The following is a 27,730-nucleotide window of genomic DNA, read 5'->3' as shown; positions in this document are numbered from 1 at the left end:
GCGCTCCGCCGCCTGCCGCAGGGCACTGCCCGTCAGGGTGGCGCCTCCGCCGAAGGGGATGGCATCCAGGCTCCGGACCAGGTCGGGCACGTCCAGGTACTCGCCCACGGGCACTGCCACCTCCAGCTCCCCGCTGTACCGGGCCACGCCCACGCGGGCCCGGGAGTCCTCGTCCAGTGACGCCTGGGCAAACCGCTTCACGAAGGCCTTGGCCCGCAGGAAGCCCTCTGGCGTGGTGCCCGCCGAGCTGGCCAGCAGGAAGAGGACGTCGATTCTGCACGCCAGGCTCAGCGTCGGGGCTGCCGACATCACAGCAGCCGTCAAGCCGTGGGGCATGCAGGTCACCGTCCCGCCCGGGATGCCCAAGCACCACACCAGACAGCAGAAACCTCTCTCCCAGGGGTGGGGTGGGGAGAGACGGGGTGGAGAAACTGAGGCTGCAGGGGCTGTGACCACTGCACATCACAGAGCTCTCCCTTCTGGCTCTCGCTAAGGGTCTCCCCCAACCACTGCTTAAAATTTAACACATAGCCCAACCGGAGTGGCTCAGTGGTTGAGCATCGACCCATGAACCAGGAGGTCACGGCTGAATTCCCAGTCAGGGCACATGTCCAGGTTGTGGGCTCGATCCCCAGTAGGAGGCGTGCAGGAGGCAGCCGATCAATGATTTTCATCATTGATGTTTCTCTCTCCCTCTCCCTCCCTCTCTGAAATCAATAAAAATATATATTTTTTAAAATGCACATGCAACCTATTTTATACCCCCCATCCCCCCCCCGTTACAGTTAGCGCCTCAGTGTCCTGTTTGAGAAACCCTGCAGCTACGTTCCTTCCTCTGTGAGAACAGGCGGTTCAGGCGTGGCCTCTGACACTCGGATCTGTGGTCCTTCTGGAACTGACTGTTGTGGGGCTTGTGAGGTGGAGGGTCTTCCATGTAAATCTCCAACTGACCCAGCACTACACTTTTATAAAAGTCATTAAAGAAGCCCCTACTGAGTGCTCAGCACTTAGCATACAGGGTGGGGCAAAAGTAGGTTTACAGCAGTGAGTACACAAAACACAGAGTTCATTCTTATATGATGATGTCCTGATGATTGTATTACTTTTCCATACAAACAACTATAGACCTACTTTTGCTCCATCCCGTACATAATCTGATTCCAAGCTACCAACAACCCTAGGAGGTGCTGCCTACTAGTCTCTACTTCATACCTTTAAAACCAAAGAGGAAAACCACACACAGACAAGGAGGGTTGAAGCTCCTCTTCCTAAAAAAGAGGCTCTGCCCAGCACCAGGTCCGAGCTGGGCTGGCTCCAGCCTGCAGCTGGGCTCAGCAACGCTCAGATGTCAAGCAGTGACCATTCGGAAACTAACAAGCCAGGAGCCACTGTCCCACCCAGAGCTTCATTCGTGGAGACTCAGAGCCGAATCCCCTGAGACACTGCAGCACGGGGCCCTTGGTAAGTGGGTGGCTCTAAACTCAAGGGCCAGTTTCCCTCCTAGGAGCTCGAGGGTGAGGGGTAAGCCAGGGGACCGTGGACGCCACCCCTCCCTAACAGTCCATGTTGAAGGTCCCGTGCAAACGTACCACAGTTAGCCTCCTCTCTGAAGGCCGGCGGGCACAGACAGCGGTACCTGTCCAGTCCTTCTGGAACACACGTGCCTCCATTCCGGCAAGGCTGCGAGTCACAGGGGCCTGTCAGAGAGATGCCCAGGAACGGCCTAGCACCTCGGCCCACAGGCACTAGTCCCGCAGGCCACCCTGCCCCACCTCCCTGGGAACCACTAGGAAACTAGCTGCAACACCTACAGCAAAGAGGGGGAAAAAGTGGGGTGTGCAGAGGAGGGGCTGGGTGTGGGTGGTAAAGGACACTTGATGGTGAGCTTGGTGAGGCCCTGTGTGAGTTACATGCTCACATGGGGTCGTGACAATGGGACCCCCCACCCCCATTCATATGCAGAAGTCCCAACCCTCAATACCGTTGCATGTGACTGTATTTGGAGACAGGCCTTTTAAAGAGGAAATTAAGGTCAAATGAGGTCATAGGGTGAGTCCTAGTCCAATGCGAATGGTGTCCTTAGAGGAAGAGACACTAGGGCCGTGGTCGGCAAACCGCGGCTTGCGAGCCACATGTGGCTCTTTGGCCCCTTAAGTGTGGCCACGAAGTTTCAATCGCACTGTACGTGCGCGCCCACACGTGGTACTTTGTGGAAGAGCCACACCCAAGGGGCCGCAGTTTGCGGACCACGGACCTAGGGCCCTGCATGGAGCCAAGGCCGTGTGAAGCCACAGTGAGAAAATGACCACCTGCAAGCCAAGCAGAGAGGGCGGAGAAGAAACCGAACTGGCTGACACCTTGACCTTGGACTCGCAGCCTCCAGGACTGTGAGAAAATACATTTCTGTTGTGTAAGCCGCAGAGAACTAACACAACAGCCATTACAACCCTCAGCTGCGAGGGGGTCTGGGGGAGCTCCAGGGGCCATGGTGATGAACTGGTGCCAGACCTGAGCTTGATGGGGGTGAAGGTCTCAGTACCAAGAAGCCGGCAGCGTGGGTGTCTCTAGATGGGGAACGCTGCAGGGGGGAAGGTGCTGTTTCTGACGTTCGACGTGGGTTGTTAGCAGCCTCTGCAGGCTGCACAGCCACACAGTGAGCCTTTGGACCCTGGAGTTACGGAAAGTGCCTCCTCTACTCACTCAGGCACCTTCCTAGCCCCTCCAAGCTCCAGAATCCTCATCTAAGAAGGTGATGCCGGAACTGGCCCCACAGTGTTCTTGCGAGGATTGCATGAACTTATCCACGGGAAGTCTTAGGACAGAGCCTGACACGAAGCAAACAGCCCACAACAGGTAAGACAGCAGCCTCGTCCCAGGGCCCAGGCCGAGCAGGAGAATCCAAAGGGCGGACTGTACCTGGGCAGGTGGTCCTGTAGCAGGTGGCGGGGTGGGTTAAGAACACTCTCTTCCAGCTGCAACCCAAGGACACAGACAGTAGAGATCAAAGGGTTAACAGGAGGGCAGACACCGGGAAGGTTACTTAAAACACAAAGCTGCCCTAGCTGGCTTGGCTCCATAGATTGAGCATCAGCCTGCGGACTGAAGGGTCCCAGGTTTGATTCCCATCAAGGGCACATGCCCGGGTTGCAGGCTCCAGTAGGGGGTGTGCAAGAGGCAACCAATCAATGATTCTCTCTCATCATGGATGTTTCTATCTCTCCCTCTCCCTCCCTCTCTGAAATCAATAAAAAATATATTAAAAACAAACCATGAAGCTGGTATAAAATTCCAATGCAGACACTAGTCAAGAGAGACTTCTTTGTTTTCTTTCTACCCCAGTTTCTGTCTGCACACAGAGTAGGGGATGGTTCAAGCTACCCAGAGACAATTAAAAAAAAAAAAAAAGGTAATGTACATTGGCTATCATGTCAGAAGTTAGAGATATCTGTGTTCGAAACTCTGATCAGTGAGAACAGCTTTCTATTACAAGCTCCTTTCTGGGACTGGCTGGCTGTGTGACCCCAGGCAAGTTACTTTCCTTCTCTGGTCTTCAGTTCCTTCTTCTAGATCAGTGGTTCTCAACCTGTGGGTCGCGACCCCTTTGGCGGTCAACGACCCTTTCACAGGGGTCACCTAAGACCATCCTGCATATCAGATATTTACATTATGATTCATAGCAGTAGCAACATTACAGTTATGAAGTAGCAACGAAAATAATTTTATGGTTGGGGGTCACCACAACATGAGGAACTGTATTTAAAGGGCCAGAAGGTTGAGAACCAATGCTCTAGATAGCAACTCTATAGTTTTCAACTGTGACCCTTGGAGCCTCAATGGAGAGAGGAGACTGTGCTAGAGGTGGTGTGTACAGTGCTGAAGGCCAGGCCAGGGACTGTGAGGGACAGGCCAGGTAGCAAGTGCTCTAGAACAGCGGTCGCCAACCAGTGGTCTGCAGGCCACTGGGGGTCCGTGAGGTCCACAAGGTTGGTGACTGCTGTTCTTGAATGCCTGAGCTCTGGTCCTGAGGATCCCAGCATCCCCCGGGGCCACCACATGAATCACCCAGGACCTAAGCCTTTTGCCTCACTCAGGCCCCCATAAATATAGAGACTGGTGCTCAGAGGAACCAAGTCACCAGGTCACCATCCCAGGTGCAGAGCACAGCCCTAAGGCCCAGCTTATGGCTCCCTTACCAGCCTCTAGAGTGGCCGTGACCCTGCCCCCCTCGCTCACCCTGGGCACCCAGGTGGTGCGTCAATGACCCTCCCTACACCCCGATGCTCTGTCCCGGCTCCCCCCAGCCCTGCACTCCTCCAAACCCCGCAGCTCCCAAGCACTTGGCCTTGGGGACCTCCACCCACACCCAGGCTGTGCCCTTGAGCCCAGACTCCAGACCACAGGACAAACCTGAAGAAGGGGCAGGGGGCAGCCAGCACACCATCGGTCCCCCGCGATCCTCTCCAGCACAGGCCGCTGCCGACCAGCTCCCTGACCGTCTCCAGCGTCTTGCGCTCACAGGGGTGAGGCTGGACCCTGCAGTCTGTGTCCACAGCACACCCAACAGAGAAGACAGGGTTACGCCTACTCCTGCACTGAGGTCCCCCACACTCAGCCCCACTGCCACCTTCTGCTTCTCGGGGCAGAGCACACGGGGGAGGGGCTCCGCTCTGCCCCTTGCTGGGCGCCAGTCTCTGGGCACCTCCTCTGCACAGGCCCTGCCCTGCACAGCTTCCACATCCCGTGCACACATGCGTGTTTCCTGTAACACATTCACTCTAGCTCCTGGGGGACCCTGACGGAGGTGACTATGCATGCAGACACCTGGCCTCAGGCTGCAGAGTCCATTGACTGACCACAGTGGGGGCGCCGACTTGGCTCCTCCCCCGAAGCAGGGGACAGGTACAGGGGCCCCCCCTGCTCCCAAGGCCTGATCCCCTTTACTCCATGGAGACAAGCTCCAGGTTCCAGCTGAGAATCCACATGGAGACAGAACACAGCAGAGAGCCCTGGGGCCGAGGCTGTAGGACCCCATTCCTCTCACCCTCCCTCCTTGGGGAGGCCCCTGAGTGCTTACCTCATGCTAGGGGAACCCTCCCCATCACACACTCCACTTGCATCCCACACATACCCCACTAGCACATGGGCCAGCCTGGAAGGCCGTACCTGGAGAGGCGAAGGTACAGAAGTCGGAGCTGCTGAGGGTGCTGAACAGGCCGTTGGTGGCGTCCTCCACCTGCTCAGCCATCAGCACGTGCTGCTCCCTGGGCTCGCTGGCCAGCGTGTGCAGCTCCTCCCACCTGGGCCCAGCCCCCAGCAGAGGTTACATGCCTTGTCACTCCTGCCCATCCTCCGCCTGCCCTCCCGGCTTCTAGCCCATGGGCAACACCCTGCCCCCCCGCCCCCCCGCCCTCCCCGCCACGGAAGCCACTTCGCTGCAACCTCATCCCTCCAGGATGCAGGAAACAACCAGAAGTGAACCTCAGAATGACCTCAAGGACACTCGGCCATGGGTCATAATGTGTGCGTGCCACTGTCCCTGGACCTCCACGGGCCAGGGAGAGCCTCACACTCAAACAGTCGCCTCCTATGTCAGACATGGTCCTGACAGATTTCAGGGTCTGGTTCTGTGACTATAGCTGATGAGAAAAACTGAACAGAAAGAAAGAGACTGGTTCTAGACAAGAAAAGAGCAAACAAGGACAGCTGGCAATAGAAAAAAATACAGCAGTGCCCTGACTGATGTGGCCCAGTGGTTGGGCATCAACCCAGGAGCCAAGAGGTCAAAGGTTTGCTTCCTGGTCAGGGCACATGCCCGGGTTGTGGGCTCCATCCCCACTGTGGGGGATGCAGGAGGCAGCCGATGGATGATTCTTTCTCATCACTGATGTTTCTTTCTCTCAAACGAGGGACCCTTCAGTCCGCAGGCCGACGCTCTATCCACTGAGCCAAACCCGATAAAAACTAATAAAGACGTATTAAAAAGAAAGAAAAAAAATACAGAAGAACTATAAACAGTGAACATAAGGACTCCAAGGCCAGCCCTGGGAGCCCATCTAGGAGGGAGCCAGCACAGACAGCCAGAGGGCACCATTCAGGGCCCAGGACAAAAACGATGAGCAGCACAAGGACGTGGGGACGTGAAGAAAAGGCTAAGAAGACAGGGCGGTCGGCAACGCATTTAGAATCCTGCCCACCAATGTAGGCCAAGGTTTGGCAACATGGCAACAATTTCATTGATTTCTAAAATTCACTTACGGCCCTAACTGGTTTGGCTCAGTGGATAGAGTGTCAGCCTGCAGACTCAAGGGTCCCAGGTTCGATTCCAGTCAAGGGCATGTACTTTGGTTGCGGGTACATCCCCAGCAGGGAGTGTGCAGGAGGCAGCTGATCGATGTTTCTCTCTCATCGATCTTTCTAACTCTCTATCCCTCTCCCTTCCTTTCTGTAAAAAATCAAATAAAATATTTTAAAAAAACTTTAAAAATTCACTTATGTAAAATTCCCTATTCTCTCCTGAAGCCATAGAAACTGGACATTTCTCCCAGTGCCCAGGGCGGGGCCTGGCACACAGAGGGGGGCTTCTCAGCTCTGGGCTCACATTCACGCTTAGGGGGGCAGCTCTGCCTGACCCCACCCAGCCACAGACTTTCTTAAAAGCTCCCTGCAAAACAGATGCTCAGCCAGAGATGAGAACCATCAGAGGGGGCTCCGTAAATACTAAAAGATGTGAGCCGGCCATAGCTGGCAGCCACAGCTCCAGCTCCTGAGAGCGCCAGGCTGAGGGCAGCAGAGACACTGGCGGGGGGTGGGGGGGTGTTCAAGTCCCTGGCCCCTCCTGCTCACACCAAGAGACCCCTGACCCACCAGTGCAGTCAGATGAGTCCATGACTTTCCATTTCTGCCCAAATCAAGTTGGGTTTCTGGCACTTAAAATTATAACCAAGTGTTTTCCAGTGGTTCTCAACCTTCTGGCCCTTTAAATACAGTTCCTCATGTTGTGACCCAACCATAAAATTATTTTCGTTGCTACTTCATAACTGTAATGTTGCTACTGTTATGAATCATCATGTAAATATCTGATAGGCAGGATGGTCTTAGGCGACCCCTGTGAAAGGGTCGTTCGACCGCCAAAGGGGTCTCGACCCACAGGTTGAGAACCGCTGCTCTAGACGAAAGGAAAGACAATGTAGAGGCTCAGACTTGCAGACTCAGAGCTCCTTGTGCTCTGGCAACAAGACAAGGGAAGACAGATCCTACCTGAACCAGCACCGTGTTTCCACCGCCTCTTCTCCCACAGCCACACCACGGTCCCCTCTCCTCCCCACCTCACCCCTACCCCACCGGCCGACCCACAGGGCTGACCCAGGTGTCCGAGTCTCTTACCTGGGGAAGCGCACGCCCACGGCAAACACAGTGACCCCTCTCTCCTGCAGCTGCTTGGCCGGCAGTGCCACCTGTCCTTGGGACCTGCCGTCCGTGATGATGATGAGCACCTGGGGCACAGAGGCATTTCGGCCCCCGGGGAACCCTCTGCGCAGAAAGTATTTCAGAGCGAGGCCTGTCTCGGTGCGCCCTCCCCTGAGCTCACCCGGGAGGAAAACACAAAATATGAATCAGTGACCCGGAGAGGTGACGTTGGCAGACAACGGCTCCTCTGTTAGTAGTGACAGCCACATTCCCCCGGCAGGAGCTCAGAGTGACGATTCCTACCACGAGAGATGCACTTGCTCACCCTCTAAACCACAATTATGAACAGACATGAACTTTTCCTGGGTGTGTAAGATGCACCCCGCACAGCTCTGTGGTTTAGGTAATGTCACTCTCTGGGTCTGCCCCACGGATGGCTGTGGGCTGACAACTCCCATCGTCTGCCTACCACCCACCTCCCATGGCCCCAGCCGTGTCACCCCCTTCTTATTATGGCTCAACATCTCCCTGGGGTCCTTGCCATGACTGGACCTTCCTGGCCCACTGCCAAGTTCAGGGTCAGGTGGTGGAGGCTGCAGTTTGCTTCCAGATCAGGGCAGGTTACAAAGGTCCCCGCTCATTGGGACGCTAAGAGTCTGTAACCTTACAGGCCAGTTACACGGACTGTCAACGAGCGAGGAATCCCAGTGCGGGAACCTCTACTAAACCTCACAAAAGGAGGCTCGTCCCAGCCCTCAGAGGGAGGCCTGCTGGCTCTCTGTGTCAACGGTGCAGAAAATAATGACTCACTACAATGGATTTTCAGGCCAATCACAGGAAACTGCGGGTGGTGTTACTGGGCGGTGAATGAAATGACTGCGTGAGCTTGCCCAGCCGGCCAGAGTTCTGGACATTCAGAGCCAATTGCCGGACATGGTTTATCTGACTTGATGTTATCACTGGGCACAGTATTGAACGGCTTGGCTGTGATATTTTTTAAGCTTCTTACTGCCATGTGTCAGGGTGGTTTCTTAGCCACCTCAACACACACCTTCAGGGAATCACCTTGGTCTAGAAGGCAAGTGTTCTGGGTTTTAGGGAAAGCTCTTCCCATCAGGCCAGCCTTGAAAACTTCACTGTAGAAAAAGGGGGAAGAGCCCTAGCTGGTTTGGCCCAGTGGAGAGAGCATCAGCCTGCAGACTGAAGGGTCCTGGGTTCGCTTCCGGTCAAGGACACATACCTGGTTGCGGGCTCGATCCCCAGTAGGGGGCGTGCGGGAAGCAGCCGATCAATGATCCTCATCATTGATGTTTCTCTCTCTCTCTCCCTCTCCCTTCCTCTCTGAAATAAAAAAATACCTTATAAAATGAAAGAAAAAGGGGGAAGAGCCCTGGGAGGTCATCCTTCCCATTCAGCCAACATTCCTCTGTTCTGATGAATCCTAGTGTCTTCACGCTTAACGTCCTCAGTGACCCTGCAACTGTGGCCAAAAAGTTCATTACCGCCCCTTGCCCTGTTTCTCATAGTTATCCTAGGATGCACACTGCTAACTGCCATCATCCCCAAAACAGAAGCGGACTGTGTGCAGACACACACAGAGGATTCCTTCTCCACCTCCCGTGTCCTCACGGGGCGTGTTCCTAACGCAGCTCTGTATCTCTTATGTCATGAAGAACACTCTCCAGCCCTTAGCAACAACTTTCACCACAGCTGAGAGGAGGAGCCCAACTGTTGAGGGGGTTGGGGTGGGAGAGGTGGGAATGGGCAGCTGGGTGGGGCCTATTGGACAGTGTGACTCTGGTCCTGGCCAATCACCTACTCCTTCTCAACCTCAGCATCCTCCCTCCTAAAGTAAAGAATTGGAGTAGATACTATGTGATCTCTAAAAGTGACTTTTTGAACCAATTTGCTGTAATTTGCTTCATTTTTTAGAAGAGAACAGGGCCAAATCATTTGAGTTAGTCACCCAATTTTTGACTTTCAGTCCTAAACTTAATCCAAAAGCTATTTTCCCCCCTGCAAATGTTAGTGTACATATAATGGATATCAAGTTTTTATAATAATATTATATCAATAATTAATAAACCGTAAAAGTCACCCTTTTAACGATACAATTCAGTAGTTTTTAGTACAGTCACTGACTTATTCAACCATTACTATTATCTAAATCAAAACATTTTTATTACCCCAAACAGCTCTATACCCGTTAGCAGTCACTTCCCATGCCCTCTCCCTATACTAGTAGCTCCTGGCAATGACTGATCTTTTCTGTTGCCAGAGATTTGCCAATTTCACACATTTCATAAAAATGAAATTATACAATATGTAACTTTGTGTGTCTGCTCCTTTCACTTAGCATAATGTTCTCAAAGTTCATCCATGTGGTAGCATGAATCACCTCATCCCTTTTTATGGCTGAATAATATTCCATTGTATGAATATGAAACATTTTGTTTATCCATTGCACTTTTGTGTTATTTCCATTTTTTGCCCATTATAAACAATGCTACTATGGAACAGAGGGTATACAGTTCTGTGTGGGCATATGTTTTCAATTCTCTTGAAGTTGCAGGGTCATATGGTAACTCTATATTTAACATTTTGAGAAACTGCCAAACTGTTTTTCAATGCAGCTGCACTATTTTATAATTCCACCAACCATGCATGAGGACTCCACATCCCTGTCAACACCCGTCACTGTCTGTCTTTTATTTTAGCCTTCCTAGTGGGTATGAAGTGATATTTCATTATGGTTTTGATTTGCATTTCCTTATTGACTAATGCTGTTGAATATCTTTTCATGTCCTCATTGGCCATTTATATATCTTCTCTGGATTTCTTTTTGGATAATGAAAATGTTCTAAAATTAGATTATGGGAATCTCTATATATAAAAGCCTAAACGACCGTTACGACTGGTTGACCGAACGACCGGTCGACGGGTCACTATGATGTGCACTGACCACTGAGGGCAGACGCTCAACGCAGGAGCTGTCCCCTGGTGGTCAGTGCACTCCCACAGCCAACCTCCTGTGCTGGCCAACCTCCTGCGATCCCTTCCCCTGGCCGGCCCCGATTGGCCCCGGGCCTCTAGTAGTTACATAACTCTGAAAATACACTCAGAACCACTGACTTGTCCACATTAAATGCGTGAACTTTATAATATTTAAAGTATATCTCCATAATGCTGTTTTTAAAAAGTCAGTGTGTACAACAGTCCTGGGGTAGAGGTAGTGGGGAGAAAACTCTAAAAGTGCAGTGCTAAACATCACTTCCCAGAGAGCAGTTCAGTCGGTCTGGGAGGGGGTCGAGGCCCCTGCATTTTAACAGACTTCCCTCAGCAATCCTGACCCAGGTAGCTCTATGAGCCCACTATGAAAAGTGCTGCTCTGGGTGTCTGGGCCCAAGTTATGGGGGTGAGGCTATGACATTTTTTTTTATAGGAAACCATTCTTGGTGGCCTCAAGGGTTGAGGGCTCCAAGGGAACAAGGAAAGGCCAGTGTAATTTTTACGAATAGATATCAAGGTGCTCTTCCCTTTGTCCTGCCCCTCATTTGTGCAGGGCGCCCATGGACAGAGGAAAGGGCTGGGACAAAGGGCCTGAGATGGTCACTGAGGGTCCCGGGGGCAGTTCCTGCTGCGCCCAGTGCGGGGATTTGGGCTTGTGGAGAGCACTGTGCACCTACAGGAGCCTGTGCCCGGATAAAGGGCCTCAGGGCTCAGGGCCTCTGCACCTGGAGGCAACATCTAGAAATGGGAGCACGGACTTCAGTGGACACTAGTGCAAGGGGCAGCAGAGATCAGAGTGACCAGTGGCAAGTGGAAGGCAGTCTTCTGCGAGGGCTTATAAATTATGTGTGCGTGTGTGTGTACCTAGTATGTGTGTGTATAACACATTCAAATGCAGAGACGTATATGTTTACGTGTAGACGCAACATACACATAAAAATATTTACACAAGAACTATATGTATATACATCTGTGCCTATCTACACATCATATACACACACATCAGCTGACTTGTAAGTAAAGTTATGGCCCCACTACATCCATCCGTTTATAGGGTGTGCGTGTGTCTGAGCACATGAACAACTACTCATCATTTCAAAGCGCTCTCGACAGCAGAGGAGCACTTACTCTTTAGCCCAGTGGTTCTCAACCTTCTGGCCCTTTAAATATAGTTCCTCATATGTTGTGACCCAACCATAAAATTATTTTCGTTGCTACTTCATAACTGTCATGTTGCTACTGTTATGAATCGTCATGTAAATATCTGATATGCAGGATGGTCTTAGGTGACCCCTGTGAAAGGGTCATTCGACCGCCAAAGGGGTCGCGACCCACAGGTTGAGAACCGCTGCTTTAGCCAAACCACAGAGTGTGTGAGCTCTCCGAGCTGTAGCGGTCACCAAAGACAGGCTGGGAGAAAGAGCCAGTGTTCTAACACTTGCACTTAATGCTGGTCTTGACCTTCCCTGGCCCTTTCTCCCAGGTAACTGACAACTGCACATAATAGCAGCAAATACTTTTTTTGAACTTGCATCTAAGTTCCCACCCGGGGCATCATCTGGTAACAGGGGCAGCCTTGAGAGGGGCATTCTCATTACCCAGAAAGCACAGCTGGGATTCTGGACACCCCAGCCCTCTCTGGGAGGCCAAGGGCAGGGCCAAACCCTTTAAGAGCGATTTTCAGAGCGGCCAGCCGCAGCCTAGCCAGGGCGGAATCTGAGCGTACATACTTGAAAACCATCCTCTTGAGTTTTGTCTTCACTTCCTGTTGGGTTGACAAGGAGTCCAAGGGGAATTCCAGCCAAGGAGCGGAACTGAACTGGACTGCTCCCACCCTGACCTGCAGGAGGAGACAGAGGGCCCAGGGGTTGAGAGCGGGGTCAAGTCACACACATTCCTAAGAGGGAAGACAGGACGAGAGAGGTTAATGACCCTGCCTCCTGCCCACTCCACAACTCCCAGAGCCAGAGCTTTCTCTGGTCTCCCCAAGAAAAGGTCCCCAAGACCAGGAGAAGAATCCGGAAGGAAACAGTCCACTCTGCCTGTGTTCTGCACTGACAACCACCACTCCGCTTCACTTTCCTCGACCCCCATTCTGGCATTTCGCTCAGCTGAACGGAGAACATCTTCGTTAGGGCAGGGTCTTTGCTCGCATTGACCGAATGCCTGCCAGGAGCAATCTCATGTTACTTCATTTAATCCGCAGAAGCCCGATTCCTACCCCCGTCACTGTTGGAGAAACAAGTGTAGAGAGGACACAGATCTGGCCCAGGGAGAGAGAGAAAGGGAGCCAGGCCTTTGAACTTGGTGCTTATGATCTTCACGAGGCTCAGCTCTATGGCTGGCCTTCTCAGCCGCCAGCACAGGCCTTCAGCAAAATGCTCGCTGACCCGACCAGGGGTGTCGCAGCTGCTAGCCACCGCCACCATCCCCGCTGGCTCATCACTGACCACAGCCGCCACCCGCCCATCCTTAGTTACAGAGGGGGTCAGCCTTCCGAGCCTGCCTCTGCCTGCGAGGGGGAGGCCAGCAATCCTGGAGCTGCAGGTCCCCTGCCTGGAGGGAGGAGAGCCGCTGGTGAGTCCAGATGTTGCACCCTAAGTGAGGAGGTCACATGGGGAAGCCCAGTGCCTTGCAAGACTGGGGAGGGAGAACCGAGTAGCGTCATTCTCTGGACCCTTAAAACACTAGTGTGTCTCAAACAGAGAGGGATATAAACATTCAGGTTTCCCCTCAAGGCTCCAATCCCTGAACCTAATTCCTGGCTCTCCAAAACCCCTGGAGAAACCGTTCTCAGTTACCCGTGTTATAAGGAACCCTAATTCCGGCCACGCTTGCAAATGAGCCAAGTGATTCATATTTAAGCAAGGACGCCGCCTTTTGCTCGCAGCACCTTGAATTCCTTCACGGCTGATGCCTTTAACAAGCCTGGTGCCTGGGAGCTGATCAAAGCCCTCGCCACACCAGGGGGGCTCACCTGCCCCCAGAGAGCACAGCCCATCGGACTTGCCTCCCACAGGAAGTTCTGAGGAGGAGCCACTGGCATCTTAAGTGGGAAGAAGTCTTGGGTGGGCATGTGGGGGGAATGGACACTGGAAAGCAGAGCAGGAGAGAAGCTCACAGAAGAGTTTCTGAGACGCGACACTTTTGAAGTCTCCTTGAATTTGGCAGGTGATCAAGGAAGGGGCATCTCTAACCAGTGGGGGAAACATGGTCTCGTTACTAAGGGATTTGGGGACAACTGGATAAACCTGCCAAAGAATAGAAGATAAGCTGCAAATGGATTCAATATTTAAATGTGAAAAATATAACCGTAAACGTTCTAGAAGAGAACCTGGGAGAGTTCCTTTAAAACCTCCAAGCAGAAAAGACCTTACTACGACTAAAAATCATAAAGGAAAGATTGATGGATCTGGGGACAGGAAGAAAACTTCGGCAGGGCAACACATACGATTCAACCAAAAACATGAAGACAAAATGGAAACATTATTTGCAACTCATGTCTGAAAGCAAGGGTTAATCTCCCCAATATATATAGAGTGTCTAGGAATTGATATGTAAGAGACTAACAATCCAACAGAAAAAAATGAGCAAAGGAGATGAACAGAGATCACAGAACCGGAAATACAAATGGCTCTTTAGTATACAAACCTAGATTTGAGGGCACCACACTCAGATGTAGCAAAAAGCCAGATACAATGTTTGCAGGGGGGAACCAGCATTCTGGAGCTCTAAGCTAAGAACATAAATCTTACAGCATCGGTGGGAGCAATTTATCAATATTTATCAAAAATCACAGATGCATAACGCTATTGGGAATTGATCCGACAGATATACATGTGTAAATGGCATATTTACAAGCTCACAGTATATCTGTCATTGCAACTGTCCATCAATAGGGGGTTGGTTAATTAAACATTGGTAAATCCTTACAGTGGAACATTAATCAGCTGTAAAAGATAATATATACCTACGTTAATGCCTATGTTACCTAGACATGAAAAAATTTCTAAGACATGTGAGGAGAGTAAGGCAAGGAACAGAACAGTGTGTATCACCTGCTACTCAATGTATAAAAGGGGGGTGAAGGGCCCTAACCGGTTTGGCTCAGTGGATAGAGCGTCAGCCTGTGGACTCAAGGGTCCCAGGTTCGATTCCGGTCAAGGGCATGTGCCTTGGTTGCGGGCACATCCCCAGTGGGGAGTGTGCAGGAGGCAGCTAATCGATGTTTCTAACTCTCTATCCCTCTCCCTTCCTTTCTGTAAAAAAAATAAAATATATTTTAAAAAAGGGGGGGTGGGGGGGATAAGAACATATACACACGTTGCTTATGTTTGCATGGAGGGATTCTGTAGGGATGCTCAAGAAAGCAGGTAGGGGGACCCAGCAAACGGGAAGTGTGTGAGCAGATGGGAAAAGGAGGGACACTTTTCACTAGGCGTCTTTTTTATTAAAGCATCAGAATGAATTACTTGGTTTAAAAGAAAACCTCCTTGGAGACCAACAGCTGGGTGCGTTTACTTGATTTAAACAGGAAGGATGCAACTTCAAAACAATATACAAACAGCTCGAGTCAGCAGCCAAGGCATTTAATGTAATTGGTGGTTTGGGAGCAAAAAGAGTTGCCTTTTATCTTCCGTTTACTGTGTGCTCAGAAGCCAGCCCGCCCAGACTTCTCACCTCCCTGCTGTAATCATTATATTACAGCCAGGAAGTGAGCTTCTCAGCTTGCGTTTTTTTTTCCTTCTTCAAACTTCTCAGCTTTTAAGTATTGAGAGGAAGACTTCAAACACCGTAAATCCACCTCAACAACAAGCATCCATAAAAGCCTTAATTATAGCGACTTGAAAATGTCTTCCTGAAAACTGGAGTTACTGAAAGTAAAATCTCTTGTACAACGGAGATAACAAGAAGACAAAAAAAATGCAGCAGCAAGAACATAAAACCCGGAGCCACAAATCAGACGGAACCACCTGAGACCGCCCTGATACAAAACACCCTGCACTGGAATTCCAGCACGTCGGCCAGAGCACAGGGAGGTCGTGATGCTCACGCACACACTGAGACAGACCCCGACGCCTCTGTGCACCAAATCTGGCTGCGAGGGAGTTTCTCTGGGGCCGAGCCCACACATAGCTCCCTGCACACCAGCTTCGGCCCTCTTAAGACAACGGAGCCACTCTGTACCCGCTTTCATTTAAAAACTAGAAGCCCGGTGCATGTAATTAGTGTGGGGGCAGGGATCTCCTCAGCCCAGCCTGCACCCTCTCCAATCCAGGACCCCTCAGGGAATGTCCAACTGCCAGTTTAGGGATCGGGCCTAAAGCGGCAGTCAGACATTCCTCTCACAATCCTGGACGGCTGGCTCCCAACTGCTCACCTGCCTGCCTGCCGGGTTGCCTCTAACTGCCCCCGCCCCTGCCGGACTGGTTGCCCCCAACTGCCCTCCCTGCCGGCCTGGTCACCCCTCATGCCCCCCCCCGCACCGGCCTGGTTGCCCCACACAGCCTGCTGGTCAGTCATTTGGTCATCCCTCACTAACCCCCCTGCCGGCCTGGCTGTAGGCAGCCATCTTGTGAGGGCGTGAGGGTTAATTTGCATATTGCCTCTTTATTATATAGGATGATAACCAGGTTCCCTCCTATTTGGAAATTTCCAGGCCTCTCACTGCTCCACTCCTTGTTGTGGGCACTGTCTGGTTTGCCAATGACTAAACTACGAACACCACGTTCTAGATGTGGCCCGGCAACACTGAGATGAAGTTTCCTGAACTCTGGGGCCCTGTGGGTTGAGACAGGTACTCCCAACACCACCAGCCATAATGTTTTTTTGTTTCTCTTTGAGAATCTTGAATTCCATTAGCACCCCCCACTTCCACATACATACATACACACACAACCCAGACACCCAGACACACACACACACACACACACACACACACACACACACAAACTCAGACACACAATGCCATGTTGTAACTTCCGATATGACAGCAGGTGTGAAGGCTGAGCCTCATCACCTCATCCTACCCAATGGGTAGGGACAAATGACCTATGAAACAAGTTCCGAGCTGATAGTCAAGAGACCAGCTCTTCCACATTGAGCGCTCTTATAAGATTGCTGTGTGACCCTAGGCTGTCACTTAGACTTTCTGAGCCTGTTTCCTCATCTGTAAGCATCCTCTAATCATCCATACAGTTCTTCTCTCCCAACCTGCCCTCTGCTGAGAGCTCTCAGCCACCCCCTTCAAGACATACAACATCAATGCCATAGTCAACAGTGTTGGGTCTTTATGGCTCTTCCTCCATGAATAACTAGTGGAATTCAATAGGGAATCCTTTCCTTTTAAAAGCGGAGCCCTGTGTGGAAAAGGGTGGAGATAGAGCAGACCCTTTTAGGGTCTGTGATGGGCTGACAGTACAGTTGTAACTTCCGGGCTGCTCTGCTATGTGTCTTCAAATAGCTCTGAAGGCTGCCTGCGATCCAGGGAATGTGCTCACTCTCCCAACATGACAGGCCATTCTGGAGAAAATCTGTCCCCCATAAAAGGCCACTGTTACTCCTAAATCATAGGGATTTTTGTAGGATTAACCCAGGAATGTCATCTTGGAAAACCATCTGTGGGAGTATATTTAGAATAATTTTCTGGGTGAAAGGGAACAAGCCTTTGTTCCAACTTTGATGGACACTGTCGGGGCTGCACTCCGGCCAGCAGTGTGTGAGAACGGCAGTTTCCTGGAGACCTGCCAGCGCAGCGTGTCACCGAACTCTGGATTTTTGCTAATCCAGTAAGTGAAAACTGGTCTACCCATCGGAGGTTTGCTATTATAGTACATTGTCTGCTATTGCATTGCTATTTCATATATCCAAGGGCAATTTGTGTTTCATTTTCTGGGAATTGTCTGTAATGTTCATCACCCATTTTTCTATTGAGTCATTCCAAAATGCCCCTTTTAGCCACCAGAGCCACAGCTAGCACACTCTGAGGGCACTGAAAGCCTACTGTGAGGAGCCAGGAAGAACAAGAAGTGAACATACTGGCTGGATCACTCGGGCAGGAGTAGTTCAAGTGAACAGAGAGGGTAGGAGGAGCTGTGCTTTGTACTGAGATTCTAGTCTTAGGAGGTAGTTACATGCTTTCCCTTTCCCACTGTTGTGCAGATACAACATCTTTCTAGTGGGAAACCAAATCCACGTGTTCACCACCACCCCATGAACGTGGATGAGCAGGTGCCTCAGGTCTTGTCATACTGTCTCTTCCCTTGAACTACTGTGATTGGTTAAGGGATTGTCACGTGACCTACACCTGCCCAATCAGAGCCCTCCCTGGGACTTCTGTCAGATGCAGGGGACGAAGTCCACTTTCTTTTTACCGGTGTCACTAGCTTCAAGGACACAGCAGGGCAGCTTTGTGATGTGTGGGAAGGAAGCCAACTGTTGCAAGCAAAACTGAACAAAGGAAAAGGGGGATTGAGCCCTGGGATCCCGCTGGGCCTGGAACCACAATTCACCCCCTTGGTCTTTCCACTTCCACAAGCCAGTAGTGCCCTCTTCTGCTCAAGACTGGATTTCTGTCACTTGCAGCCAAAGACATCCTAAATACAGAGACAGCAAGACTTGCACTCACCCTCTCGGGGTTGATGTCCAGAGCGGCGCAGACCGTGATGGCGAAGTGCTTGGCCCTTTCAAAGCTCCCTTTCCCGATGCTGTGAGAGCCATCTATCAGAAACAGGACGTCCACCGCGGCGGAGCACCACACAGCTGGGGAGAGGGGGACAGGTGGGTGGCCATCAGCTGCCTGCAGTCGGGTCCCAAGAGGGTGTCACTCCCAAAGCAGAGAGGGGGCAGAAAGGACCCGTGGTAGGTCAGTGAAGGAAGGAATGCTGGAAAAGGTCCAGCCAGCGGCAGCCCACTCTGCAGCAGGAAGTACATGCCCACACGGGCATGATGCTCAGAACAAGACCCTGAAGGTCTGGGGTAACAGGAGAGTCTAATCCAACAGCACTGACTGAGTCATATGGCCGCGGGGGCTGCTGGGCCAGTGCGGGATCCTGAGGAGCCCTGGTCCCAGCCCTCGGGGACCACAGTCTGGTCTGGGACACAGCCAGGCACCCTGGTATATGAGGTCACGTTACCCAGGAGTTCAGTAACAGCAGCACTGACCGCACCTTTCCCAAGTGCCGGGGGCTGCTTTAAACACTTCATATGGACTCTTCACTTCATCCTTACATCCACTCCTAGATGACTACCTTTTAAAATATATTGTTATTGATTTCAGAGAGGATGGGAGAGGGAGAGACAGAAACATCAATGATCAGAGAGAATCATTGATTGGCCACCTCCTACCGGGGATAGAGCCTGCAACCCGGGCATGTGCCCTCATCAGGAATTGAACTGTGACTTCTGGTTCATAAGTTGATGTTCAACCACTGAGCCATGCCGGCTGGGCGACTATTTCTTAAATTTTTAAACAGTTTTATTGAGGTATCATTCACACATCATATAATTCACCTACTTAAAGTGTATAATTCAACGTTTTCAGTATGTTCACAGATACATTCCATTGTCACCTCAGTCAATTCTGGAACATTTTCTGTCCCCTCATAAAGAAACCCAATACCCTTTAGCTATCCGCTCCCTAACCCCTCGCCCCCACCCCTGTTCTTACGATGCTTATTCCCACGGGAGAGACGAGGAAAGCAGGGCACAGTAACATCCCCAAGGACAAAGCCCGGGGAAGCGGTGGAGCCAGGAATCACGTCCAGGCTGTGTGGCTCCAGAGTTCAAGCCCTACCTCACCGTGAAGATGCAAGACCGCGGTAGTCAGGGAGGCACCGTGATAGGGCGCCACCGGAAGGCAGCAAATGCAGGGATTTCACCAGACAGGTAGGAGGGATGTGCAGGGCCCTGGGCGTGGGCTGCTGTGGATTGAGCACATGGAGGGGATGGCAGAAGAAGAAGGAATATGGTGGTGGGTGAGGCTGGTTGGGTAGACAGTGGTCACCAACAGAAGACCTCGAAGAGTAGGCCAAGAAATTTGGCAACAGGTGAAGTCAGTCAGGGAAAGACAAATGCTGTATGATTTCACTTATATGTGAAATCTAGAGAACAGAACAAATGACAAACAGACCAGAAACAGACTCATAGACACAGAGAACAGACTGATCCAGAGGGGAGGGGAGGTGGGGGACTAGGTGAAAAGGTGAAGGGACTAAGAAGTCCAGATTGGCCCTAGCCAGTTTGGCTCAGTGGATAGAGCATCAGCCTGTGGATGGAAGGGTCCCAGGTTCGATTCTGGCCAAGGGCACAAGCCCAGGTTGCGGGCTTGATCCCCAGTAGGGGTTGTGCAGGAGGCAACTGATCAATGATTTTCTCTCATCATTGATGTTTCTCTCTCTCCCTCTCCCTTCCTCTCTGAAATAAATAAAAATGTATTTTTAAAAAAGAAAGTCCAGATTGGTAGTTACAAAATAGTCAAGGGGACGTAAAGTACAGCATAGGGAATACAGGTGTATAGTGAACAATATTGCAGTAATTATATATGGGGCCAGGTGGGTACTGGAAATATCAGGGGGAACACTTTGTAAAGTATATGACTGTCTAACTATTATGCTGTGCACCTGAAACCAATACAAACTAGCATTGAAAGTAAACTGTAATTGAAAAATAAATTTAGAAAAGAAATTTGGCAACAGGAATTTACCGAAGGTTTTTACCCAGGAGATGGACTTGGTCGGGCCCCTGTTTTGGGGAAATGATTGGCCACAGCATGAAAGGAAGACGGGAGCAGGGTGGACACTGTCTGCAGTGACGTGGCGTCCCCTGGGTCTGCCACAGAGGCTGCAGTGGGTGCTTAGAGGGCTGAGTAAGACATGGGCTTACTTTTGCTAGCGGCTGAAATCTTCCCCAGGGTCTCCCTGCTCACGTGGACTTCCTGAAGAGGGAGGGAAGGGGGCGCTAGGAGAGAAGACACCAGAAGCAGTCATTCCAGGCAGAAACACTCCATAGCAGTGATTGAGGACTATGCAGGGTCTCTTTCTCATGGAATTTGTATCTGCTGGAGAAAATGGACACTGACTTCAAAGAATTCACACAGAAACAAACTCATCTGTGTTAAGTGCTACATCCCAGAGGAACCAAGGCTACCGGGGTTTTAACAGAGGATCTGACCTGATCTAGGGCCCAGGAGGAACTGTGCTGGGTGCTGAAGGATGAGTAGGAGTTTTCCAGGTAGCAGTGTGGGGGTAAGGCCTACAGCAGGAGGGAGCAAGGATGCTGGGCAGGAAGAGGTATGGCCTGCAGCACAAAGGGTGGGGAGGAGGCACCAGAGAGGACAAAAGGTGGCTATGGGGTCTGATCAGGCCGGCCTCTAAGAGCAATGGGCCATCACTGAAAAGTTTCAGGCAAGGGGTAGAAGTGGAGAGGGATCCAGATGTGCCAAGATTCGCATTTTGAAATGGTCGCTGTGCGGAGAATGGGCTGGAGGAGACCGGGGAGGCCCGTCAGGAGGCCGCTGCAGTGGTCCAAACCTGAGGGGATGGGGCTTAGGCCGGGCAGGTGCCATGAAGTGGAGGCACACAGAGGCATTCAACAGAGCTTGTGACGTTAACATCGACAGGATGTGAGACAAACCAAAGCCCTCAACCTTCTTCCCCAACAAAAACTTACCTCCCGCCAACAGGCAAATGCAGATGGCTTCCAGCAGCAGGACGGAGGGCATGTTGATACAACTACAGGGCCAGGGCGAGAACAAAAGCAACAGCCATGATCTCTGTGAGCTCCCCAGTCACACACCAAACAAGATGACAAGTGCCGGCCTCCCCCAGGGCACCAGAATGACCCTAGAGGCCCCTCACATAGTAACGACAGCAACCTGGAGGAGACCCAGTTCCCAAAAGCCGTGGGACACTTTACTTCAATGACTCTGATTTTAAAGGACAGAGTTAACCTGTTCCCAACACACCCACCCTGGAAACCCCCCAGTTCGTTCGCGGACTTGGGCAATGAGCAAGCCCTATTTCTAGAATAAAGAGACGGGGTCCCGGATGAAGATCTGAACAAGCCTGCCCTGTCTGTGTCATTTATAAACAGCAATGCGGCTGAGGGAGAAACACATTTTTAAAGTTTTGTTACTGCCTGATAATGCTTACAGGATGGGTGAACTTCAGTTCCATGGAGCTTGATTATTTATCGATTTTTGAGGGAAGCACTATCGTGAAAAGTGAGAGCTTTCAATAAGAAACTGACTGTAGCCGAAACCGGTTTGGCTCAGTGGATAGAGCGTCAGCCTGCGGACTGAAAGGTCCCAGGTTCGATTCCGGTCAAGGGCATGTACCTGGGTTGCGGGCACATCCCCAGTGGGGGGCGTGCAGGAGGCAGCTGATCGATGTTTCTCTCTCATCGATGTTTCTAACTCTCTATCTCTCTCCCTTCCTCTCTGTAAAAAATCAATAAAATATTAAAAAAAAAGAAAAAAAAGAAACTGACTGTAACTTTGATTCCATAAGGAATCGCGCACCTGGGATGCACTTTTTTCTTCTTTTTTTTTATTGACTTCGAAGAGGAAGGAAGAGGGACAGAGAGATAAACATCATAAGAGAGAATCATTGATCTGCTGCCTCCTGCATGCCCCCTACTGGGGATCGAGCCCAAAACCCAGGCATGTGCCCTTGAATGGAATTAGACCTGGGGATCCTTCCATCCACAGGCCGATGCCCTATCCACTGAGCCAAACCAGCCAGGGCAAAAACATATATTTTTTAAACCCCTTTTGATCTCCCCTCCATCCTGAACCTATGATGGTCAGACCCTACTCAACTGTATATTCAGCTTACTGAATTTCAAAACATTTCTGAAAAAAACAAGATCAACTATCCCAACCGGCCTGATCGTCACCGGAGGCTCCTCCTCGCCTAATCTAGGTGAAAAGAGGAGATTCAGAATTGTGAGAGTGGGGGAGCCAGGAGCTCCCAGACACCATCCAGGGAGGACGGTGGCCGGAGCGGATCTGGGCGGCTGAGGGCCCACACGCTTCCTGCTGGCTCCGGCCCGGTGCATGCCAGCAAGGCACTCCCTTTCCCCCAAGGACACATTTTCTTTCCTCTCACTCCACACAGACGCAGGACAAGTCCCCACCTGCCACCTGGAGGCCAGGTTAGGGCCCGGCCTGCCGACAAGGGGCAGTGCAGGGCCAAGGTGAAGGGCTTCCAAATGCTACCGGCTCCTTAAGTTCAGGCTGGCTTTCTGGGGTCACAGCTTCTGACCTTGTGCACGCGCAGGACTCTGAGGCTCAGGCCTGTTAATATTTTATAAAACCAGGATTCTAGCTGCCTCCTCAGGCCGCCCTGAGGACAAGTGGAAGAAAGTCTGGAAGGTTCCTGCCACACAGTAAGCACGCCCTCTACCATGAAACAGACCCAAGCGATGTCATCTCGCTCTATCATGCGCCCTTGCTTGCCCAGGTGATTGTTTCCAAGTTTCCGCTCACGAAAACAACTTGTATGTTGGCAATCTGCAAATCGATGCCAGAGGCCAATGCTTTCCCGTAAGTGTGTGGATGGGATGGTCTGGCTCTGGGGCCGCAGCCGTACCTCCCTTCTCTGTCCCCCAACACAACCCCTACTGTGACCCAGCCCACGCTGCATGAGACAGGTGCCTGCCGGGTAAGCTGAGCACCACAATGGCCACTGCCCACCACAGATGGGATGCTTCCAGATCAATCTTTGTGCTCACTGCATTCTTTTTTGTACCAAGATGAACGAAACGGATGCTATTCCAAACCTGCTGAAGCAGTGCTCACTGTTCCCAACCAATCATTTCAAACACTCAGCTTTTTCTCCCTTCCTCACATATCAAAACTTTCTTAAAATACGAATTTGATATTCTAAATACAACTCTGTATCTAAACACACTACACACACACACACACACACACACACACACACACACTCACACACACCCCTACCTGGTTTGGCTCAGTGGGTCCCAGGTTCAATTCTGATTAGGGCCTCATGCCCGGTTGCAGGCTTGATCCCCAGTAGGGGGCGTGCAGGAGGCAGCCGATCAGTGATTCTCTCTCATCGTCAATGTTTCTATTTCTCTCTCCCTCTCCTTTCCTCTCTGAAATCAATAAAATATATTTAAATATATATCCACTGAGCCAAACCGGCTAGGGCTAAACACCTTTCTAAAAGAATGAATTCCACAGTGAAATTGCACAGCTACTACCGTCAAGTGGGTATTTACTGTGTGCCTTCTGCTGGGCTCCACAGGTTTGTGTCTTCTCTCCCCTAATCCGCGCAGTCAGCCAATGAGAATATTATTCCCATTTTACAGATGAGAAAATCGAGGCATGGAGAAATTAAGTGGTTTGTACCAGGTTATACTAGTACAGCGAATAAGAGCACCCAACTCCATTCTGGCCTCTGGGTGCTCTGCTCAACCCATCACCTTCCTGATGTTGGGGAATCAGGAGAGAGGAACAGGAGTATAACAAAGTCTGCCACCCTGAGTCCTGCCCGTCGGCAGTTTCCCACCCAGCTCATACCCTGCCAGCAACTCCCACAGCGGAGCACATGAGAAGGTCCCCAGAGCTCTCCGCATTTTTTACAAAGTAGTCAGGGGTAGCCTGCCACTCAGGGCAGAAACAGGCCATCCGCTCCCAGGTGAACCTTGTCAAACTTTCTCCATGACATTAGCCTCCGTCATCACGTTCGTTCCTCTCTGTTCCATTACTCATGCCAATCCCACGCATCATTCCTGGCATCCACATGGACTTACATGTCCCCCCACCCCCAATCTTTTCATCTGACTGTTGTCTGCAAACCCTGATTCCGCACATCATGCACGGCATTTGGGGGTAGTGAGTGAGTGGGTTTGCTGCAGGGCACACAAAACACTGCACTCTGGGATTACATTTTCCACGACACAGGAAAGAAACTCAGGCCAAAACAAGGACCCTTTTGAAAAACAAGGGAGGACCGGTGATAGCTACAGGCAGTTTTGCAGGACAATGCCCGCCTTCTCCTCTAAGATCTGAAGTAAATTACTGCAAGGTGAAACAAAAAACCACTTCCACCTCCTTACAAAATGCAATTCCAAACCTGAATATTAGATTAGCTCTTAGCAGCCTCCTCTCAATGGGCCAGGATGGAAACCTGAGCCCTTTACAAGAACAGTCAATGCCTGAACAGGAAGACTAAGATCAGAGGTAGGAGTCTCTGGCCAGGAAGCCATTGGTGTCTTTTGCTGTAACAATGATCTTTCTTGCCCATTTATTTGGCCAAACACCTGGCTCAATGTCTAGGGAAGTGGGCAGCACATTTTTAGTTTGACGAGGCAGGGAAAGCATTTTAAAAACTGCTCCCGGTAAGTAATGCCCTCCCCCGCCCCCCCCCCCAAAGAATCACAAATTTTCAGAACCCAACAGTCTGACAACCAGAAGTCAGCACTCAGGGACAATGTGCTGTTTGGATTCCCTGGATGGTTGGGGAGAAAGCTGGGCAGATGGGCGTAAATCGAAGAGCCTCCCACACTCACCCCACCTGCTAAGAGAGAGTTGTAGCCAAAAGAGATTTTAATGATTGTTTTGATCATCTTTGAAAATCCCAAATTCACTGCCGTGGGACTCTGGAAGGCACACACACAGGACCGGAAGTCCAGAGACCGAATTCCAGCCTAGCTCTGCTTGTAACCAGCTGGGAGACCCTGCAAACAACTTTCCCTGACTCAGGTTCATGCAGCTGTCAATGGGGAGGATCTGTTTCACAAAGTCACGCCGTGGGGTGAAGATCCTATGAAATAGTGCGTGAGCATCCCTCCTAATGGTAAAACACTTTCTAAATGTACGAGGGTAAAAGATGATCGTACATACATTTTCATGAAACACCACGCATGCCCCCATGGGGTCGGCAGGACCATTTGCACTGGACATGAGAATGGTCTTGGAGAAGTTGGGGTCCCAGAGCTAGTGAACTGCAAGCCTGATGTCAAGTCCAAGTCTCCTGACTGCGGACAGCTCGCTGTTGACAAGAAGCGCGCAGCACAGACATGACAACCAGAGAGCCCTAATGGGGCATCAGGAGCCCTGAGCGTGAGCCTCTCAGGTCAATTCTTTCACTTCAGTCTCGCAGTTTCCTGTTTACCTGGGAAGGCTGCTGGCAGGATCCATGAGACCACATTGCAAAAGCGCCCTGGGCCAGGGCAGTTTCCTCAATGGAGATCAGGGACTCAGATCAGGAAAGGAAGTGAGGGCTCAGACAGGAATCAGACGCAGGGAAGCCCTGCAGGTAATTTTGCAGGTGGAAAAGCAAGCAGTCTGGAGCTATTCAGAAGGTAACAGGGTAAACTAAAGGGAGAACTTCAAGTGTATTCAGCTGTCCCACGGAGCTAGCTTGGGATGACGCTGAAATGGGGGTGTTGCCTGGAGAGACTCTTTCCTGGGAGGGTCCCCAAGAGACCCCTATAGCCTTGTAGATGACAGGAGGAATGTTTTTTATATCCTTGTGAGATAAAATAAAATGTTAGCCACCTGAAACTACCACAAATTGTACGTAGAGCTCGGGAAGTATGTCTCAGCGCTGCGGCTGATGCAATGGTGTGAGCACACTCCACCATGACATGCTTCCTCGGCACACCAGGAAGTAGCAACGCCAGCCTGAACGAACTCCTAGAGCCACGTGCACAGTACCCCAGCCTTTCAGCCATTGGTCGCCTGTAGCAATGTGTCTCCCTCTGATTGGTCCCCTCGGTTGCAGGCTCAATCCCTGGCCCTGGTCGGGGTGCATGAGGGAGACAACCAATTGATGTGTCTCTCACACATCGATTCTTCTCTCTTTCTCCCTCTCCCTTCCACTCTCTCTAAAAACCAATAGAAAAAATCCTTGGGTAAGGATTAACAGCAACAACAAAAGTTTGAGGACCACTGTTCTAAAACACCTCATAGTGTTGCTGACCCCTCCATTGGTGTAATTATATGAAATTTCACTTATATAACCTGGTGCGGACAATCTTAACCAAACCTGGTGGGGACAATCTTAACAAAAGGTTTTTACATTTGCACCAATAGTTTAATGGCATCACTTGCCACTTAGTGACTGCGCCATTTATGAAGCGCATTACAAACCCCGGAGTTGGTTCCTCCACGGCTTTCCCATTTGCCCTTGGGCAGTCTTCAACCTCTCTGGGTCTGTTTCCTCGTCTGTAAACACATGGGCATCTGACTATAATTCATTCCAGCGGACCTGAGTTTACCAGTCTATTGGGGTGGTGGTGGTGGGGGGGGGAGCTACTTCAAGCTCTGGATGGCAAACCAAAAACCAGATTTCAAGAAAAATACGTCATTGATGATCTTCAGTCCAACAGACAGGGATGATCAAGGAGGGAAGTCCACTCCTCTCTCCCTGGGATTTGCCTGGGGACCTGGTCTGGGAAATTCTTACACAGTCAAGAGTTTGACTCTGAGCTGGATGTCTACAAAGGAAGAGAACTGGCCATAGCCCACTTGGAAAAGGGCTCAGTGGGCTTTGTGACCCCCTCAGCTAATAAGAATGGCTGAAGGCCAGCAGCCTTACCAACAGGCCCCCCTGGCCATTGCCAACTGCAGGGCTACCGCTCTCGCGTCTCTGACCTGCTCCTTCTCTTTTCTCGATAAATTCACATTTCTTAATGCAATGTCACACTGAGCTTACATTTTTAGACCTCAATTTATAAAACACTTAGAGGTTCTAGGGTTTTTGTTGTTTTTTAAATAAAAGACCTCATTATCTGAAAACTGTCAAGCTCCAATTCAGTTCCCAGACAGCAAACACACTGCCTGGTATCCCGCTGAAAGGCCCCTCTCGGCGGGACAGCTACTGGCTTAACAGTGAAAGGCGCCCTCCTCCCTCTGGGTGCCCACCATGTTTTTAAACAGAGGCTCTCTGGCAAGTTTCAAAGGTGCAACTCTGCTACTCCCGCTACGGGCCCAGCAGGTGAGTAAGCCGGGGTCAGGTGATGATGGTGGAGCAAAATCACCCTGGAGGACAACCCCCTGGACTTCCCACCGCCCAAGGGCGAGTCTCTGGGGGCAGCGGGCCCCTCTCTGGCTCGGTTGCAGAGACTTGGGGGGGCGGGGGAGGGCGGCACTCAGCTGTCTGGAAAAACGGCTCCGGGGTAACCAGAACACGTGCAGACGCTCTGTAATGGGTGGTGGTGAGAGGGGAGGCGCTCCGGCATGTCCCCTAAGCCTTGATTCAGAAGACGAGCTCCTTCTGTGACTGTGCCAAGCAGCTCGGGTTTAGTACGTGGTTCCCTCCACCCGCAGCCGCCCAACCCC

At 51.2% G+C, this 27,730-nt stretch overlaps 1 protein-coding gene across 1 annotated transcript in view; it reads right to left on the bottom strand.

Annotated features, from left to right (window-relative positions):
* VWA2 (von Willebrand factor A domain containing 2) overlaps nt 1-21,268 on the bottom strand; it is a 27,089-nt gene extending 5,821 nt beyond the window's left edge. Inside the window, exons 1-10 of the mRNA XM_015557963.1 lie at nt 21,085-21,268; nt 20,299-20,373; nt 18,044-18,177; nt 12,147-12,256; nt 7,384-7,578; nt 5,164-5,297; nt 4,408-4,540; nt 2,917-2,972; nt 1,590-1,697; nt 1-299 (exon numbers count right to left, since the gene is read on the bottom strand). Of these exons, the coding sequence (XP_015413449.1) occupies nt 1-299; nt 1,590-1,697; nt 2,917-2,972; nt 4,408-4,540; nt 5,164-5,297; nt 7,384-7,578; nt 12,147-12,256; nt 18,044-18,177; nt 20,299-20,373; nt 21,085-21,136 (1,296 nt within the window). The 5' untranslated portion in view covers nt 21,137-21,268. The remainder of the gene's footprint in view (nt 300-1,589; nt 1,698-2,916; nt 2,973-4,407; nt 4,541-5,163; nt 5,298-7,383; nt 7,579-12,146; nt 12,257-18,043; nt 18,178-20,298; nt 20,374-21,084) is intronic.
* Nucleotides 21,269-27,730: the final 6,462 nt, after the last annotated feature.

This window comes from Myotis davidii, unplaced genomic scaffold (assembly GCF_000327345.1).
Source record: "Myotis davidii unplaced genomic scaffold, ASM32734v1 scaffold107, whole genome shotgun sequence".
Lineage (NCBI taxonomy): Eukaryota > Metazoa > Chordata > Mammalia > Chiroptera > Vespertilionidae > Myotis > Myotis davidii.
This window is presented reverse-complemented; position numbering and strand designations above follow the sequence as displayed.